This window comes from Parambassis ranga, chromosome 24 (assembly GCF_900634625.1).
Source record: "Parambassis ranga chromosome 24, fParRan2.1, whole genome shotgun sequence".
Taxonomy (NCBI): Eukaryota; Metazoa; Chordata; class Actinopteri; family Ambassidae; genus Parambassis; species Parambassis ranga.
Genome location: NC_041043.1, coordinates 6953003 through 6969693, shown reverse-complemented (window position 1 = coordinate 6969693; position 16691 = coordinate 6953003). Strand labels below are relative to the sequence as shown.

At 42.6% G+C, this 16691-nt stretch overlaps 1 protein-coding gene across 1 annotated transcript; it reads right to left on the bottom strand.

Moving 5' to 3' along the window:
* Positions 1 to 11464: 11464 nt before the first annotated feature.
* Positions 11465 to 12906, bottom strand: LOC114429205 (thyroxine 5-deiodinase-like). The gene has a single exon (XM_028398105.1). The coding sequence runs from the start codon at positions 12827 to 12829 to the stop codon at positions 12023 to 12025; it is 807 nt and encodes a 268-aa protein (XP_028253906.1). The 5' UTR covers positions 12830 to 12906; the 3' UTR covers positions 11465 to 12022.
* Between the last annotated feature and the right edge of the window lie 3785 nt (positions 12907 to 16691).

Below are 16691 nucleotides of genomic sequence, written 5' to 3'. Positions count from 1 at the left end.
AGTTGGAGTGTTGTAGTGCAGTTCTTGACTTGAATGTTTTTTCTCCTTTTTTTTGATCTGACAACCTTCCTTGACTGTCAGTGCTCAGATCTTGCTGTGCACCCTCCCTCTCCCTCCCTCGGTCCTTGCAACCAAAAAACATCTCGTCACGACAGGAGATGTCAGAACCTATTGCCATGGAAACAGTGCTCAAAAGTTCGTAGTGTCGACCCCCATTGTGGCTACATCCAATCAGATTTTAGGAAAAGCTTTCTGTGCTGCATTACTTTAGTCAGAAGTCTGGTGTGCGTACATCTGTGTGGACCTGATACTGCATCTGAAGGAGGATTTTGTGTGTGTGTCTGTGTGTGTCTGTGTGGTGTTTGTGAGGAATGGCAGCCAAAAAGTGACTCATCGTACCACATGGGGGGGTCTGATGTACAGCTTAGGTCTGTGGTCTTGTATCCACCTCTTTCCTCTCACGCTGGCACTTTATAACACCTAAAGTTTTCTTGAGCAACATGACGAGTTGCACCTTTCACTTTAACCGATCTGCCCCCTCAGGACGGAGGGTTGGTGTGCTTTCTTTTGATGCTCAACACTTGGCTTCAAAGTCCTCTGCATCAAAGCTGAGGACTTGGGATCGGGCCCAGCAGCAGCAACCCAGCATCCTTCCTCACACACACACACACACACCTTCATCCAGCTTCAACTTCAAATATATCTTTTTATATCTCACTTACTTTATACATACAGTCACATGTCAGCAGCCCTCCTCCCTCAGCTCCACTCGCCTCTTTGCCTGTATTTGGACTAATCTGGAGTTTAGACAAACTATGACAGTTGGCACCTCCTACAGGGACTTTTGTAAACCTCCTACCTATAGTATGATGTAAACAGCTCTGATGGACATTAAAACCCTGCATTCCCCTTAAAATGTTATTTTGTGTGTTTTACCTCTACCTGAAGTGAAAATTCTGCAATACACACTAATCTATACTCACTAATATCTATTTCAAATGCAAACATATCTCTCTGCCTTTATAATGTCATTACCAGCACCGTGTGGAAATATAATTTATAAATGAATACTTTGGTTATTTGTATTGATTTGATTTGATTTTTTCCTTTTTTCACTGTTTCCTCTCTGTCTCGTTACTCTCAGTCTTCTTCTATTTATTGTATTTTCTTCAGGCCGTCCTCTTTAGCCTGTTGCTCGCTTCTCAGCTGACCTTCCAGGGCGTTCCTCTCTCCTGTCAGCTCGGTGATTGCTTCAGTTTTTTCCATCTCTTTTTCTTTTGTGGAAAATTCACTGAAGAGCTGCTCACATTTGACAAACAAGTGAGTCTCCAACTGAGACTTTAACTCCAGGCACTCCTTCGCTGAAGACTCTTTGAGTTGATCCAAGTTTTCTTTCAGTTGATCAACCATCTTCTTCAGTGTCTCATTCTCAGCAGAGACTTGGATGAACTATGCCTCAGACTCAGCTGGATGATTTGGTTTTCTTTGACCTTCATGTTCAGAGGTTGTTGGAGCAGGATGACCTCATGTGTCTGTTTTTTTTTTAGTTTTCTAGCGTTAGTCGTTGCTAACTGTCAGCTCTGATGTCGCTCCTGCTCCCAGCTTTTCTTCTTTTTCTCCATGTCCTCCTTCAGATCGACCAGTTCTCATTTTCATTTTTAGCCTGCAGGAGAGCCGTTATTTAGCTCTGCAGGACTGTAGAGGAACTCTTCTGACCCTGAGTCTCTATTTAACTAAACAAAGGATGGCAGTAAAAGTTGTGTTGTTGTGAAGTTATGTTTGGGTTGATGTATTGTTGTGTTCTTGTGTTGTCTCTTTTATTTGCCTTGAAAGATTGTCACTGGGTTCTGATGCAGCGTGTGTCACTCTGACATACGTTATCTGTCATGAGCTAAATAATGTAGCATTTTATGTCATCAGGATACCAGAATGTCATCACAAGTCAGAAGTTTTAAAACATTGAAAAGAGGTCAAGAGGTAGATCTTGGTGAAGACATTTTTGCTTGATAGTTAATGTTAAGGGGAGGAAATGGGGAATGCAGAGAGAGAGCGAGAAAAAGTGAGAGTGTGTTCTCCATGTGCATCTGCGTGCACGTGCGTATGCATTTGGGAGATAAAACCGTGGTCACCTCTCCAGCAGTAATCCTGCAGCCTGTCAGTCTGAGCACAACAGAGTCGTACCAGGACGGTCTTCCTCTGTGACTGTCTGGAACACACACACACACACACACACACACACACACACACAGAAACACCAAAACCTTTATTATCCTTGCAGTATTTGGGCCACCTGGGGACATCCCCATTGTCTGGTGAAGCTGCATGGACACATAAGGGCCCGGCCTATACAAGAGACACATATAACTGTCTGACTGTATGTGGGGCAGATGAACCAGAACAAGTGTGTGTGTGTGTGTGTGAGAGAGAGAGAGAGAGAGAGAGAGAGAGAGAGAGAGCAGCCTCACCTGACTGTCTGGAGCCTCACTGCTCTTTGCACACAAGGTCAGAGCACACTTCAGGGACATGAAGGGCAGAAAACACTTGCTTGCATTTGGAAATAAGACAAGAAGGACAGAGGGAATTGGAGGGCGGGAGAGAAACAGACAAGCAGCCACACACACACACACACACACACACAGAGGTCTTTCACACTCTTTTGCTCTTTTTCCACTTGGCTGAGCGATAGACGGATATGCAGAAAGTGACGGAGGCAACCTTTTGCAGGAGGGGATGTTCAGATGAGAGGCTTCATCTAGACAGCGATGCTGAAGGATTTTTTTCCCCAGCATGGATGCATTTGTGTGCTGTGGGTGTATGCACACAGAAAACAACTGTTGTTCCAACTCATGTTTACCACCATTAATGTAAACACAGACTTTATTCACAAAGCTGGATTAGACTGCATATATTATTATAAGTCAGTCCCATGTGATCACATGCACTACTAGAGGTAAAAGAACAACAAATATGTAAGCATCCTCTGCTGGATCTAATTGAAAGGTGCATGTGAGGTCACGATTTAGAGAAGCTCAGCCTCCGGAGTGTCTCATATGTTCGTCTTTATTGATGTGGTGAAGAAAGCATAATCTGCTGAATGCCAGGCCTCAGAAAGAGAAACATGTGGCACTAGTTTTCTAACCTCAGGAGTTAATTCATAGGTCATGATTGTTTGTTAGCACCGTGTGCACTTGCACAGAAATCTCTTAAGGTAACATGTTCCCTTAGGCGACCTTCAGCAATGTAGTGCAGACAGCGGCAGGAGTATGTGAGGCCGAGGGTGACTTTGTGAGAGTCGAGATTCCAAAGTGCACGTGAGGTCTGAGGAGAGTCCAGATCGTCTTCAACTGTCTGCGCCATATGTTGCAATAACAGCTGACATTAAAGGAAACGGCGCTCTGCTCAGACGCTGCTGTGCGCACATGCCTGAGCTGAGTGTTTAACAGGCAACATAACCAGCTGAAAGAGAAAGGTTGACTGGAAAAAAATGTTCATTTTTTAATTCAGCAAAACAAGTGTCGCACAACTTCAGTGTTCTCGTCTAAGTAGAGGTTTTGTAGGATTCAGGAGTGATATAGAAAATGCAGGCTGGAACAATTAGCATTTCGTAAACAGACAGCAGGCATGTTTACATGCATTGGTTGGATGAAACATCTCCCTCTGACTCAGTCAGTTCCGCTTTAGTCTTTCCACACACTGGCTCTGCTCAATTAGTTTGTTATTACATGATGGGACGTCTCAGACTTCAATAATCCACTGCCTACTGTATATTAATATACAAAATTCACCACGCAGGTGGAGTCACTCAATAATTCTGAAGAAGCTCTTTCAACTGGACTCCACTATTGACTTCAATAGCAAGCCTGTCAATTGGAATCAGATACAGAGAGAGAGCCTTTAACCCAGCCATTTATACTCATTAAACAGATTTTTTTGTGCAAGAATGTGGCTCAAGAACTATACACAGTATTTCAGTCTGATTCCAAAAGGAAATTAAGCAGATGGCCTGAAAAACTGTATCAGCACCAAAGTAAAACAAGACTCAGTCTTCCATAACACGAGACTCAAACAACTTACGGTCGCCAGCTGGTTTGTATCGAGCCATTTCCCTGAAATAAACTTTAAACAATGAAAAAAATGTGTCTTTAAACAAACAATAACTTTCTATGTTAATTAGTATTAATGCATATTCCTCTTATACACATGGCTGGTAAATACATTACATATGTATTTACATATGTAATGTTATGTAAAAACATATATGTTCTTACATAAGAACATATATGTTCTCATTGCAGAACATAGATAATAGGCTACAGTAAAAACAAGGTAAATAAGCTGATGCAGAGCTAATGATGCGATGAGGTGGAAAGTGACCTTAATATTAACTCTTGTTTTCCCTTTGTATTGCCTACTGAATGTGGGGAAATGGCTGCTTGCTAAGGGCTGCAAGGGTCTTCTGATTTTCAATCTCTTCCAATTGATGACTACTTCCTCTTGTTTTTGGACTCATCCTACTTTCTGTCTTGTCCTACATAGTTGCCTTACATGGTATGATGCTGTAGCCCAGGGTAGAACCTGAGCTCCTGCTATGACCACTGTCTTAGTGAGGACATTGTATTGACTCACGTTAGAGATTTACATGACAGATGAGCTTCATACGCCACTCTGCGATATTAACTAATGGAAAGCAAGTAACTTCTGAACAGATCCGGACGTCAGAGGTGCAGACACGTGCGTCACGCAGGGGCCTCACTGCACCGTGCAGCAACAAGGCTCTGAAGTGGAACAGGGTCAGGAGAAAAGAGTGAGGCTGGCATCTCATGGCATTTATGCACTGTATTTGGACCAGTGATGATGACAGTCATCAGTAAGGCATCATTGTCTGCCTTGACTTAATTCTTTTCTATCAGTTGGAGTTGAAATACAAAAAGACTCAACTGTGATTTGACCAAGACTTTGTTATTGAGAGCAGCGCCCAGTGACATCTGCAACTGCCAGATCTCCAGATAAATTGATCTCATAGCAACCGCATTCCCATGGCAACCTGGATACAGATGCCATGCTGAGGTGATATGCAGAGTGACTGGCTGCCAGACTGACAAATTTTTCCATAAGAAAAAAAAAACATAACTGAATGATTCATCTAGTTTCCATCCCTAAATTATTGTCTGCATCTTCTTTATACTTACTGATGTCTGTATTAGTAGGTGAGTGTGGCTGAAGTTTTAAAAGTGCTTCATTTCATAAAATATGTTTATATGCTTATGAAGGGTAGATACAGTTAATGATTTTTTGAAAACAGTTGTTATGTCAATTTGGGGCTAAACATTATATTACCTAATATACATGAAGTGCAACATCTAACACACACTTGCACCACAGGGCGAAGATTTATGTGCTTGTCTCACGTGTCATAAGCTCGGTTGCTTATATGAGCTTACTGTATATTAAAGTCAAATACCAGCATGTTGTTATCTCCAGGTCCCCTCCAGGGATTCCTCGCTGCTCCTGTATCATATTATTATCGCCTATGTTGTGTGCATAGTTTATGAAACTGACTCAGACCCCCCCCCTCCTGCCTTTATTCCTGTGCAATATTGTACACTAATGCTGCATCACAACAGGCAGCCTTGGTTGTGTTATAGCCTGTCATGTCCTGTGCAGGTGTGCCATCCTGCCACATGTCATTTATGATTGCTTTGGAACAGGGTTGATCGAGTCCCTGGTGAGCAGCTAAAGTGCTGCTTTCAGACTAATACTAAATCAAAAGCTTACATGACAGAAATTATCCTGGGGCGGGCGGGTGGGGGCAGAGGGGGTTGTTGAGGTCAGGTCCAAAATTGTAAAGTGTGTCATAGAGTGTCTTTCCACATGGCTTCCCTGTCCCATGGTTACAAACCTTGTTTTCTACATCATATGACTTCAAGAACTTGCAGCTGAATGGGAAGTCATGGGATTGGCTAGATAGAGAGATATCATTTCAGCGAGGCATTTTATCTCCTGCCAAGCAGTCCCTTGTCTCAAGTAGTATTTATTTCATGACCTGTAGGCGTGGGAATATATATATATATATATATATTTTTTTTTTTTGCCCAGTCAATGCTGTTTTTTTTGTTCTCATAAATCAGTGTGGGTTTCTGAGGTAGACAGCATGCCGGGGGTGGAGTCATACAGTAGACCAGAACATCAGTCATTGATGAAAACAATGGATTTAAATCAAAATACATATATTTTTTCCCTCCATGTTATTGTGTATTAGTGGTGATTTGACTGTATTGGACCACATCTTTCCACACAGCAGCAAATCATGCTGTGAAATCAGCACAGACTTATAAATATCTTTGATTGGTTGAGCTTGTCAGAGTAGAGCTACATCAAATTTGTCCTTTGCTATAATTCGCTATAGTGCGACGGCGAGTTACCACATTTATACAGACAGACAATATGAGTGAGGTGTTGCTTTGACAGGTAAGAACTGAGACCCGGAAGATCAATGACCCGACTGCCTGGTGGACCTGGTTCAGACAATGCTAACAGTGAAACAAAGGATGTGTATTCTTCATCAGAGCATAATCAGAGTGAGTGAGGGGTGATCATCAGCAGTGTCTCATCTATTGATCACAATATACACACATCATTTGCTTATCTAGGTTTTAAAGGTTGCAACCAGCTACTAATAAACAGCGGAGTTTGCTGCAGACAGGAGAGGCTTGTTTGTCTTAAACATGAGTGTTTCTGAAACTAATTGATGTCCAAACCAAGTAGTTGTTGTTGTACATTTTTTGGGCATTTGTTTGTTCACTGTTTCCATGGCCAGTGTCATGTTACCAGACAGCAAAACAAATTATCCTAGCTGCTCTTCACAGTTGTTACAGTGTCAAACAATAAAATGCTGCACTACTCATAGTGTCTGGGCCAGTCTTACACTGTGTTTTTGTCATGTTGCTTCATTTCACGGCAGGTTTCCACTATATTTGGCAAAGCGAACAGAACCTTTAGAAAGACAACCCTGACGAACATGCTGTAAGGTGGTCATATCAGATTGTGGTGGAGGATTCAGGTCCGGGTCCGGGTTTTGTTGAGTTTTACAACTCACTTATACGTATGTTGTTGTATCTCTTTGGTCAGGTTTAGGAAACAGAACTCCTTGGTTAGGTTTAGAAAAAGATCATTGTGAGCCAAGGCAAGCACAGAAAATATTGTTTCTTAAGAACACTGTAAATTTAAGAGCTGCGATTAACCCAACAGTAAATCTGCAGAAAATGTAAACAATGAGCTGAACGCTGTTGTGCATTTGAATTCTTTGTAATTTCCTTATACAACCATCAGCTGTTTATGTAACAGGCCTTTTTTCCTGCTGCTTTCATGCAGACATATGGCCTGCCATGTTTGTAAAATGACACCCAGCCCTGGGTGTGTACCTGGATTATATCTGAAGCATTTAGTCATAATTAATATTTTAGAGCTCCAGGTTTCCCCGCTTTGGAATTTCCCATCATGCTACAAGATTATGAGGTACGGAAGTGTTTTGTGTGTTATTCAATAGTTAATAACATTATTTAACCAGGAAATGCTTCCCTGAGATTTAGAAAAATCTTTTGTGTGCTGGCCAAGATTGGACAAAGAAATTGATCGGTCTCAATCGAATCACATTTTGACAACAGTAATTGTCTAAACAAAGATATTTCTGCTGCTTCTGCTCGGTGCCTGTTTGTCTGGGAGACAAATGTAGAAATGAAAGCCCACAGACATGAAAACATCCAGCAGAAATGTCACCACTTTTATAGCTGCATGTGTGTGTTACTGACAAACAAGCCAAGTGATGTCATTCCATATTACCAGCAGTTGTTATTCTATTATATGCAGTTTCTGCAGTTTACACCTGAAGATTGTTGCAATATAAATTTGCATGAATGTGAAATGCGGTGCAGTCACATAATAACACAAGCTGAGTATTAAGATTGCGCACAGAATGAAATGAGGATGAAAAATGATCCAAAAGTAAAAGTAAAAGAAAAATTAAGTTTCATGTTCATGCTCCGTGGGACTCCTTTAAGCATTAATTTCATTCATTTAAAGACTGTAGTAAAGGTGCGAAGGCGGCAGTGATTTTTGCCACAAGGATATTTCTGAAGGATATTTCTGAAATGCAGACACATGTTAGTCACATTTTGTGACTCGTGGTGTTGAAACACAGTCATCATACCACAACTGAAAGGCCATGAAACACACACACACACACCATGTTGGGTGTGTGTCCTCTGTTCATTGCGTATTCAGCATAACAACTGACATCAATCACTTTTGCACCAGAGTGACTGAAAATGAACTCAAAGGCCAACCTGTCGCCTGCCCTCGTGCTGTGGGATGAAGCCACAAGCACTTTGTGGGAGTGGTGCTGTTAGGGAGGTGTTAGAGGGTGGCTGTGATCTTGTACTTCTATCGTGGTCCAAGGATTCTAAAAAAAAGGTCAAAAGGCTCTTCCTTTTTCTCATTGCTTCTGGTGGCTGAGTTTCTCCTGGATCCTGTTGTCATGTGTGTGGGGGGTTCTGTGTCTTCTTCTGGTATTGGTGGTGAGGTTGGACCAGTGTGGTTTTAGGGATTTCTTCCAGTGCAACTCCTTGATGCAGACCCAGTCTCTGGGTGTGATGTTGTGATATGCTGTGTCACTAGGAGAGGACAGAAGCTGTGGACTTGTTGGACAACAGAGGTTAAAGCAGAACCATCTTCTCCATACATAGTAGAGGACATTTACGCAACAGTGTCGTCCATTTTAGACCAGTTTGTGCACAAAGTTCACCTCTAGCCACCTCAGTCTGAGTTGATGTTCTGTGGAAAGTCAGATCTTTGCATTGAGTCGTGCCATTTTATCACAGAGGTACAGCCCACCTTCCTGCAAGGCCAGGCCTCTGGCCAGTTTGACAACATATCCACACAGACAATTGATCCTCTACATCTTCAGGCATTTTGTTAACTGCTGTTTTTGTAATTAATTTCAAGGGATTTCTATGGGGTTAATTAATTATTTTTTAAAATTTTCTACATACTCCGCAGGACTGGAAACAACTTATCCCCATCTTCTTCTAAATACTCTGATATAATACTCAATTGACTCCTGTTACTGTAAGGAGAGCAGGTCAGCAACTTTAAGTTGTTTAGGGAGAGCAAGCCATCCTCCACTTCATACAACCAGTCCTGCATCTGTGTGTTTCCCAGACACACTGGACATTTCTTTCTCTCTCTTGTGTCCAAGACTCTCTATGTTCCATTTTCTCACAAATGTCTAAACTTCCAAACACACGTGCTTAACTGTGATTTCTCTGAATCATTACTCTTTAAGCCAACTTTTATTTCACTACTCTCTGTAAACTCAAATGCATAACCTTTACAAGAGCATGTCAGATTCTAAGGCAAGAAGCCAACACAAGAAAACCAAACTAAGCCAAAAACTCACAAACAAGCTTATAACAAGAGGATCTGCCTGATTTTACAGCTTTAGTCGCTGTGTAAAAAAAGTGCAAGAGTGTAAAAAACACATTTCACCCTTCACAACCATTAACAGCAAACTTACTTCAAATTACATGGTGTCAACTTCTTCAGGACTACAGTTCCACAGACCTCCGACAGCACACAGCAACAGAAATTGGGTTTTTAAAAGATCCCTTACCTTTAGTTCTAATTTGGATTTTGCAAGTTGCTGGTGTGTCCCTGGTCTGTAAAAAGAGTCTCCTCCGAAGTAGACCCCATCCGGGTCACAGCACCAAACTGTTGAAGAAATTCACTTGACATCATATTCCAAGTTTGCTGTAATAACTTGTTTTCAGAGCACAGCAGTGTACGGCGGGCTTACAGACACAGACTGTCTCAGAGCTGACCGAGTGTGAAGTTACAACATTTATACAGGTGGGCAAAAGGTGAGGGAGGCAGTATGTAAATGATTTAGTGCCTAGGGGTCAGGAAGACATCTTACAAAGGATGTAGGAGTCACAGTGAGACAGTCAACGACAGACAGCAGTGGTGGAAGCATTTTTTCAGCCACTAGGGGGGTAGAGGACGATAATTTAACAAAGGGTGTATATTAGATGTATATCAGCATTAGTGGTGATTAAAGCAGTAGACGTGGTGTGACAGGAGGACATGAGGATTGTGACTCTGACATTCTTCATCAATTCTTCATCACGGCTCAGCTTTGGCCACGCTGTCACAGAGATAAGCCCGTTACACTGACAACCCACTGTGCACTTATTTGGACACATACATGTATTATGCATGTCTGACGCAAAGGGCAGGCGCAATCTGATAAAACTCTGGTGTATAAGGTCTGCTCCCCACTCATCCCTGCTGTATGTTTTCTGACCGGTCAGTCTGCAAGATAACACAAACGTGATCCTCCCAAACAAAAAAAACACAAATAGTCAGACACTTAAATCTGAGTTTAAACACCAGCTAAAAAAAAAAAAGAAAGAACTTTAGTTTTATACGTTATTTTTCTCTCCCTACTTTTTCTTAGACTGATGTTGTTTTCTAAATCTTTCATGTTTATTCGGAGCAACGTGTCAAGATGAACATTTTCTGGCACAAATCAGAGCTATCAGTCAGTCTCAGGTCAACGCTGGGACGAAAAACAAACATGTCCTCTGGCCTCATATTGACTGTTCTGTGACTGGGGTTGGGGGTGGGGGGGGGGTTTAAAGAGACCTGTTTTCTCTTGTTAGAACAGAAACGGTAAAAGTGAGGATGTTTGTTGGTGCGCCTCGCAGCATGCTGCATTCAGAGACTCGGGTCAACTGTACATACATGTTGTGAGATAATGGAAATGAGGCGAGACATAAAGAAAACCTGAATATGTTAAAGAAAACCTGGGTCCACACGGGATCATTCACAGCATTCACTCTAATCCTAATTACATGTGAAGTGTATGAGAGAGAATCCAGGAATAATGAGAAAGTGAATAAGATAAGAAGGCAGATTAAAGATGCAGCATCACACCAGCCGAGCAGCAGCAGAGCTTGATTTGATTCAGAACATCTTTTTTTTGGCCTGTTTACAGTTTTTGTGGTCAGAATGTAAAATTCTTGTGAGTCAGTTAGTCTTTAAAGTGTAATGATAAACCTGACAGATATTTCAATTCAACAAACAGAATAAATTTCAGGCCTAAACCCTGACATGTTCTGCTCTTTTGCTTGATCATCCCATCAGTTTCATTATTATGTCTGATTTAACCCTCTTACACAACAACTCTTCCTTTGAACTGTGAAAAAAGAGGAAAAAAAAGCTGACTTCACTTCTCTTTTCTCATTTTCCAAATAAAAAGATCAGCCTTTTATGAAGTTGAGTGAATGAATCCTGATTGGCCATGATGACTGATTAATATTGAATCAAAACAAGAAGATAAACAACATGTGAAGCTCAATTCAAGCTGTAAACAGAGAAGCAGATGTATAAATATATCAAATTAAAGGTGTTTGTTTTACAGTCAACAGCACTGTGTAATCTGACATTTATTAAAAACATTTGTTCAGTTACATTGTTTCAACATTACATCGTTTGGCAATCATCAATCATCAGGAAGGCATCCTGCTAATATGGACCCGCTGCCGGTGTCAGAAACATCAGTGCCGGTTTTCTGGATGCGCCTTTTAAAAACCGAACTTCACACAGACACCAGAGCGAGATATTAGTGTGAACGCACACACACACACACACACACACAGACACACACACACACATCAGTATTGTAGAAAAATAGAGTGATCACCAATTGAATACAGCTTCAACTGATTCAAGACTTTTTCATAAAAAAAAACAGAAAGAAAACCGCTATGAGCACTCAGTTAAGGTCAGGACAAGCGCAATATACCCGCCTACAGTCCTATAGGCTTCATATGACTTCAGGCTATTTGACTTGTGAACATCTGAAATGTGCCGTGTGTGGACGTTTGATAGCAGCATCTGAATATTTCGCACTGTGGGTTGGACACTTTAAGCAGAATGGGCGCAGAGCAGGTCAGCATCGTTCAAACTACACATGGAGCACCGCTGTTTGGGAATTCACCACATCGTCCCTGTACCGCTCCAACCAGTTCCTCAGTTCAGAAATCCTGTATCCCTCTGGACCCCTGCCCCCCTGGTACACCACTCTCTCGTCCATCACGATGTAAAGTCTCTCAAAGTAGGCTCCGTACGCGGCGTTGGACGAGTTGTCCATATTATCCACCACCACGTTGCTCCCGGGCACCTCGATGAGCATCAGCTGAGCGGCTCTCAGCCGGTCCTCCAGGCAGCGGTGCTTAGGGATCTGATACGGCGCGTCCGAGCTCACCCAGCCGTCCGAGGGATGCGCCTCCTCGATATATACAATTAAAAAGTCCGCAATGTCTGCGTACTGACTCACAACGCGCTGAAACGCCGTCAGGCGCGTCATGAATGGCGGTCAGGAGCAGCTGCCAAAGTTAAGAATGAGTGGTCTCTTCCCTTTCATACAGTCCAGGATCCGGACCTGCCTCCGCTCCTGGACCAGCACCACCTCGGTGTTGGGCGCAGTGCGCCCGAGGTGCGCAGTTTTGAGAAAGTCCAATTTCTGACCGTACCACACGGCCCTGAGAGACTCCACGGTGAACATCTTGTTGGAGTCTGAGACGCACACCGACGGGTCGTCCTGGCCGTCCTGCCTTTCTCCCATTTTCAGCAGCACTTTTTTCCTAATGCACAAGAAATCCAGGAGCCAGAGCATGACGGCGGCCAGGAGGAACCGGGGCAGCAGCATCAGGCACAGGGCTGCGTGCTTCAGCGCCCTCGCCATTTGGACACCGCCGGAGTCGTCCATCATCTCTTCCCCTGCCGATAGGATGAGACTGTGCCGGCGAGAGAGACAATTGAGTCACCTTTAGCTGCTCATTGGAGAAAACTATCTGACGCACGCATGCACTCTTTTTATAGGTACAGCAGTATTTGAATAATGAAAAAAACAACACGCCTCTGGTACCCGCACCGCCCACTCACATGGTGGGGATGATTACCTCCCGTCAACTCTGGGCTCCAAAGATCCAGGGAGAGAGGGAGAGAGAGAGAGAGAGAGAGAGAGAGAGAGAGAGAGAGAGAGAGGCCCAAAACAATGACGGAGTCTTCAGTCCACGTGCATTAAACATCACTGATTTTTTTTTACTTCCTTGTGCGGCGCTCACTGTTGGCCATATATGCGCACCTCATAGCCGGGGAAACCTGTGACTTCCCTTCGTTCTGCCCGTGAACTCTCAGATCTGGTGGGTGCAGGACCCTCCGCTGCCACTAGACGGCGCTGGGTTCAAACAGACGTGTCCAGGCTGGATGAGTCATTCACAGATCAGCCGGGGCCACTGAACACCTGAAGGCAGCACCAGTTTAACAGACACACACTGTTGTGAAGTTTTGATTTGTCAGAACGTGATTTTATTTTAATTTTATTTTATTTACCACAGTTCTGTTGAGCAGTATCTTATGTTCACAAAAAACACCTGCACCAGCATGGGAAGAGTTAACACTAAATCACTGTAAATCACATGTAAGCCATTTTAAATGCTCTCTTCACTCTCTCTTATCAACCTTATGTCTGTTTTATCTGTTACGGTTTGTTCTTGGTGCTACTAAACTGGTAAACAGCGATTAAACAACATATTTTAGTTCATTATTTTCAAGTTCATCCTGCCTGGGAAGATACGTGACGATAATTCAGCCTTGACCACTGCAAATCGTGCTGCCTCACCTTGAAACTTTCCACCTCATCACAGAAATGACATCCATGTGACCGCCTGGATCTGTTTGTGTGATGCTGTTACAAGACCAGCATGTGTCTGACCAGCCCCTTTCCCCCTTCCTGTGTCTCTTCCTCCTCTGTCTTCTCTCTCTCTTTCTCTCTCTCTCTCTCTCTGTCTCTCTCTTATCCTCATGTGGATCGTCTCTAACACCCTGTTACAAAACAATTGTTTTATTTTTAATGACTTATCACACTTCACAAACACTTTTATCAAAAAAAGATGAAGATAATAATGGAGGTGATGAGTTCACTCAGCCAGGATGACCCAGTCCTGAGCAGCACTGAAGAGTGTAGATGAAGTGAAGTGACACACACACATAACAGAAAACACTACTGCTAGTGACTACTAAAGCAACATGACCATTTAGGTTCAGGGACTAATTCTGCTTTGAGGAACAGATCATTTCACAGATTTCACAGATATCTGCAATAAGACTCCAGGCTACCATAGTGACAGATCCCTCCCTGACCAGCAGGTTTACATCATATGTAAGCACACAAACACCATCCATCAATCACCTTAACAATTTCACCTAGGAGGAGCTGCAACCCATTTACTACTGTAAATAATACACCTCACCAGGAAAAAGTAACATAAGTACCAGAACGTCTGTTTGTTTGTTCTTCAGATGTAAAACACACCGCCACTGGACTCCAGAGTAGTGGAGACGCTGGAGTGTGGAATCACGCTTCTCTATCTGCCGATCTGATGGACTAGTCTGGGTTTGGCTGTTGCCAGGAGAACAATACTTGTTTGACTGCATATGATTAAAATAACCCTTATTTGTCTAACAATGGGGAAATTGCATTGTGCCAAGTGTGAAGTTTGGTGAAGGGTGTGGTGTTGTTTTTCAGGAGCCGGGCTTGGCACTTTAGTTCCAATGAAAGGAACTCTGAATGCCTTGGCATACCAAGAGATTTTGGACAATTCCATGCACCGAACCTTGTGGGAACAGTTTGGGGATGACCTCTTCCTGTTCCAACATGACAATTTCCCCATTGTTAGACAAATAAAGGTTATTTTAATCATATGCAGTCAAACAAGTATTGTTCCAACATGACTGCACACCAGTGCACAAAGCAAGGTCCATAAAGACATGGATAAGCAAGTGGCTCAGTGGTATAGCAGGGTTGTCCAATAACCGGAAGGTTGGTAGTTCGATCCCAACTAGGCAAGGCACTTTACCTGCATAGCCTCCAGTGTACTCACTGCTGGGCTGCCTTAAGCAATTTCCCCATTGTGGGAAATAAAGGTTTCTTAATTGGTGTGGAAGAACTTGACCAGCCTGACCTCAACCTGATAGAACACCTTTGGGATGAATTAGAGCAGAGAATGTGAGCCAGGCCTTGTCCAACAGAGAAGACGTCAACATCAGTGTCTAAACTCACAAATGCTCATGGTCAAAAATTCCCCTAAACTCCTAAACCTGGTGGAGAGCCTTCTCAGAAGAGTTGGAGCTGGTATAGCTGCAAAGGGTGGGGCGATGTCACATTAAACCCTATGGATTAAGAATGGGATGTCACCTAAGTTCATATGAGTGAATACGTTTGGCGATACAGTGAATGTCTCAGAGGAGCCAAGTTGTTTGTCTTAATACATTTAGAATGATCTAATCCCTGGCTGTGTGTTCTTTTTACACCTTTTATAGACGCTCGTGTCTGTTGAGGTGCAGCCCTTAACATTTGACAGCAACAACTGCCAAGACACATAAAGCCTGATACAAATAAGACAAGCTATAACCTGCTAATCAGTGAGCCTTAAACATGTCAGCAGGTGGAGTTTACCTTTGGACAGCATTTTTTTAATGTTAAGCAAAGCTAACCAGCTGTATTCAGCTGATTCCGCCTCCAGAGAGGCGTGCACACTAAACATAAATCAACACTGTGAGGATGATTGCATTGTAACAACAGTGAGTGGATTTTTTTCCACACTGGTAGGTTTAAAACCTGTCTTGCTGTCAGAATACATGTGACCTTCTGTGACTTCTCTACACAGACTCACTTCTGCTCCGTCAGCTGAAAGTTGAGAATTTCTTCCCCACAGACAGTCATGATGCCTTGTTCAGCTGGTTTTGTTTTCATTTCAGTCCTTTTAGTGTCATTGTATTTTTAGTGGGTTACTTCGCCCTCTTTTGGTTGTTTCCTGTTTTATTTTGAAAGTCTTCTTTTCCTGGTGTATTCTCTTAACATTTACTTCCTGTTGTGTTCCCTCCATTTGTGATTACCTGATCCCTCTTGTCCTTGTCATTCCGTACTGGGTCCTGTCCTCTTTCTCTACCTGTGTGTGTGATTGTATCACTTCCCTGGACTGGTCGGTGCAGTGTGTTTCCTGTGTCATATTAGTTTTGTTTTATTTAGAGAGAAATCTGTATCTGATCAGAAATGGTGTCTCAAATTTGATAATAAAGTTTTAGGCAGCCCATATTCACTAGGAAAAACTGACGTGTTATGGCTGCGCCTCTTTGTGTCTGATGGTAGTCGAAGTACTGACCGGGGGCTGTGTTCACAACGATTCTTAGTGCTAAGAGTTTCTCTTAGTATTGAAAAATACTATATATTGAAAATTCTCAGAATTATGACATTTTCTAAGAATTTCCCCTCATAAATTAAGACTAAATCCTAGTAAAGATCAAAGTGATTCACAGAACATCTTAAAAGAGGTCTTAAGGTGGAGAACTGTTAAAAGTAGAGGAGGACTTTTGTGAGGCTTGAGAGTTCCTTAAACTGAGAGGAGAAATTCTCTCCAAAACAAAGAATGACTGAGCTACTAAAACACTACAGGTGACAAAGAATTTCCTTTTTTTGTTTTTGTTTTAGGTCTTTAACACAACATCACTTGATACCTTCCTTCAGACTGCATATGTCCAAGGACATTAAAAACGGTCTGTACCATCATAAC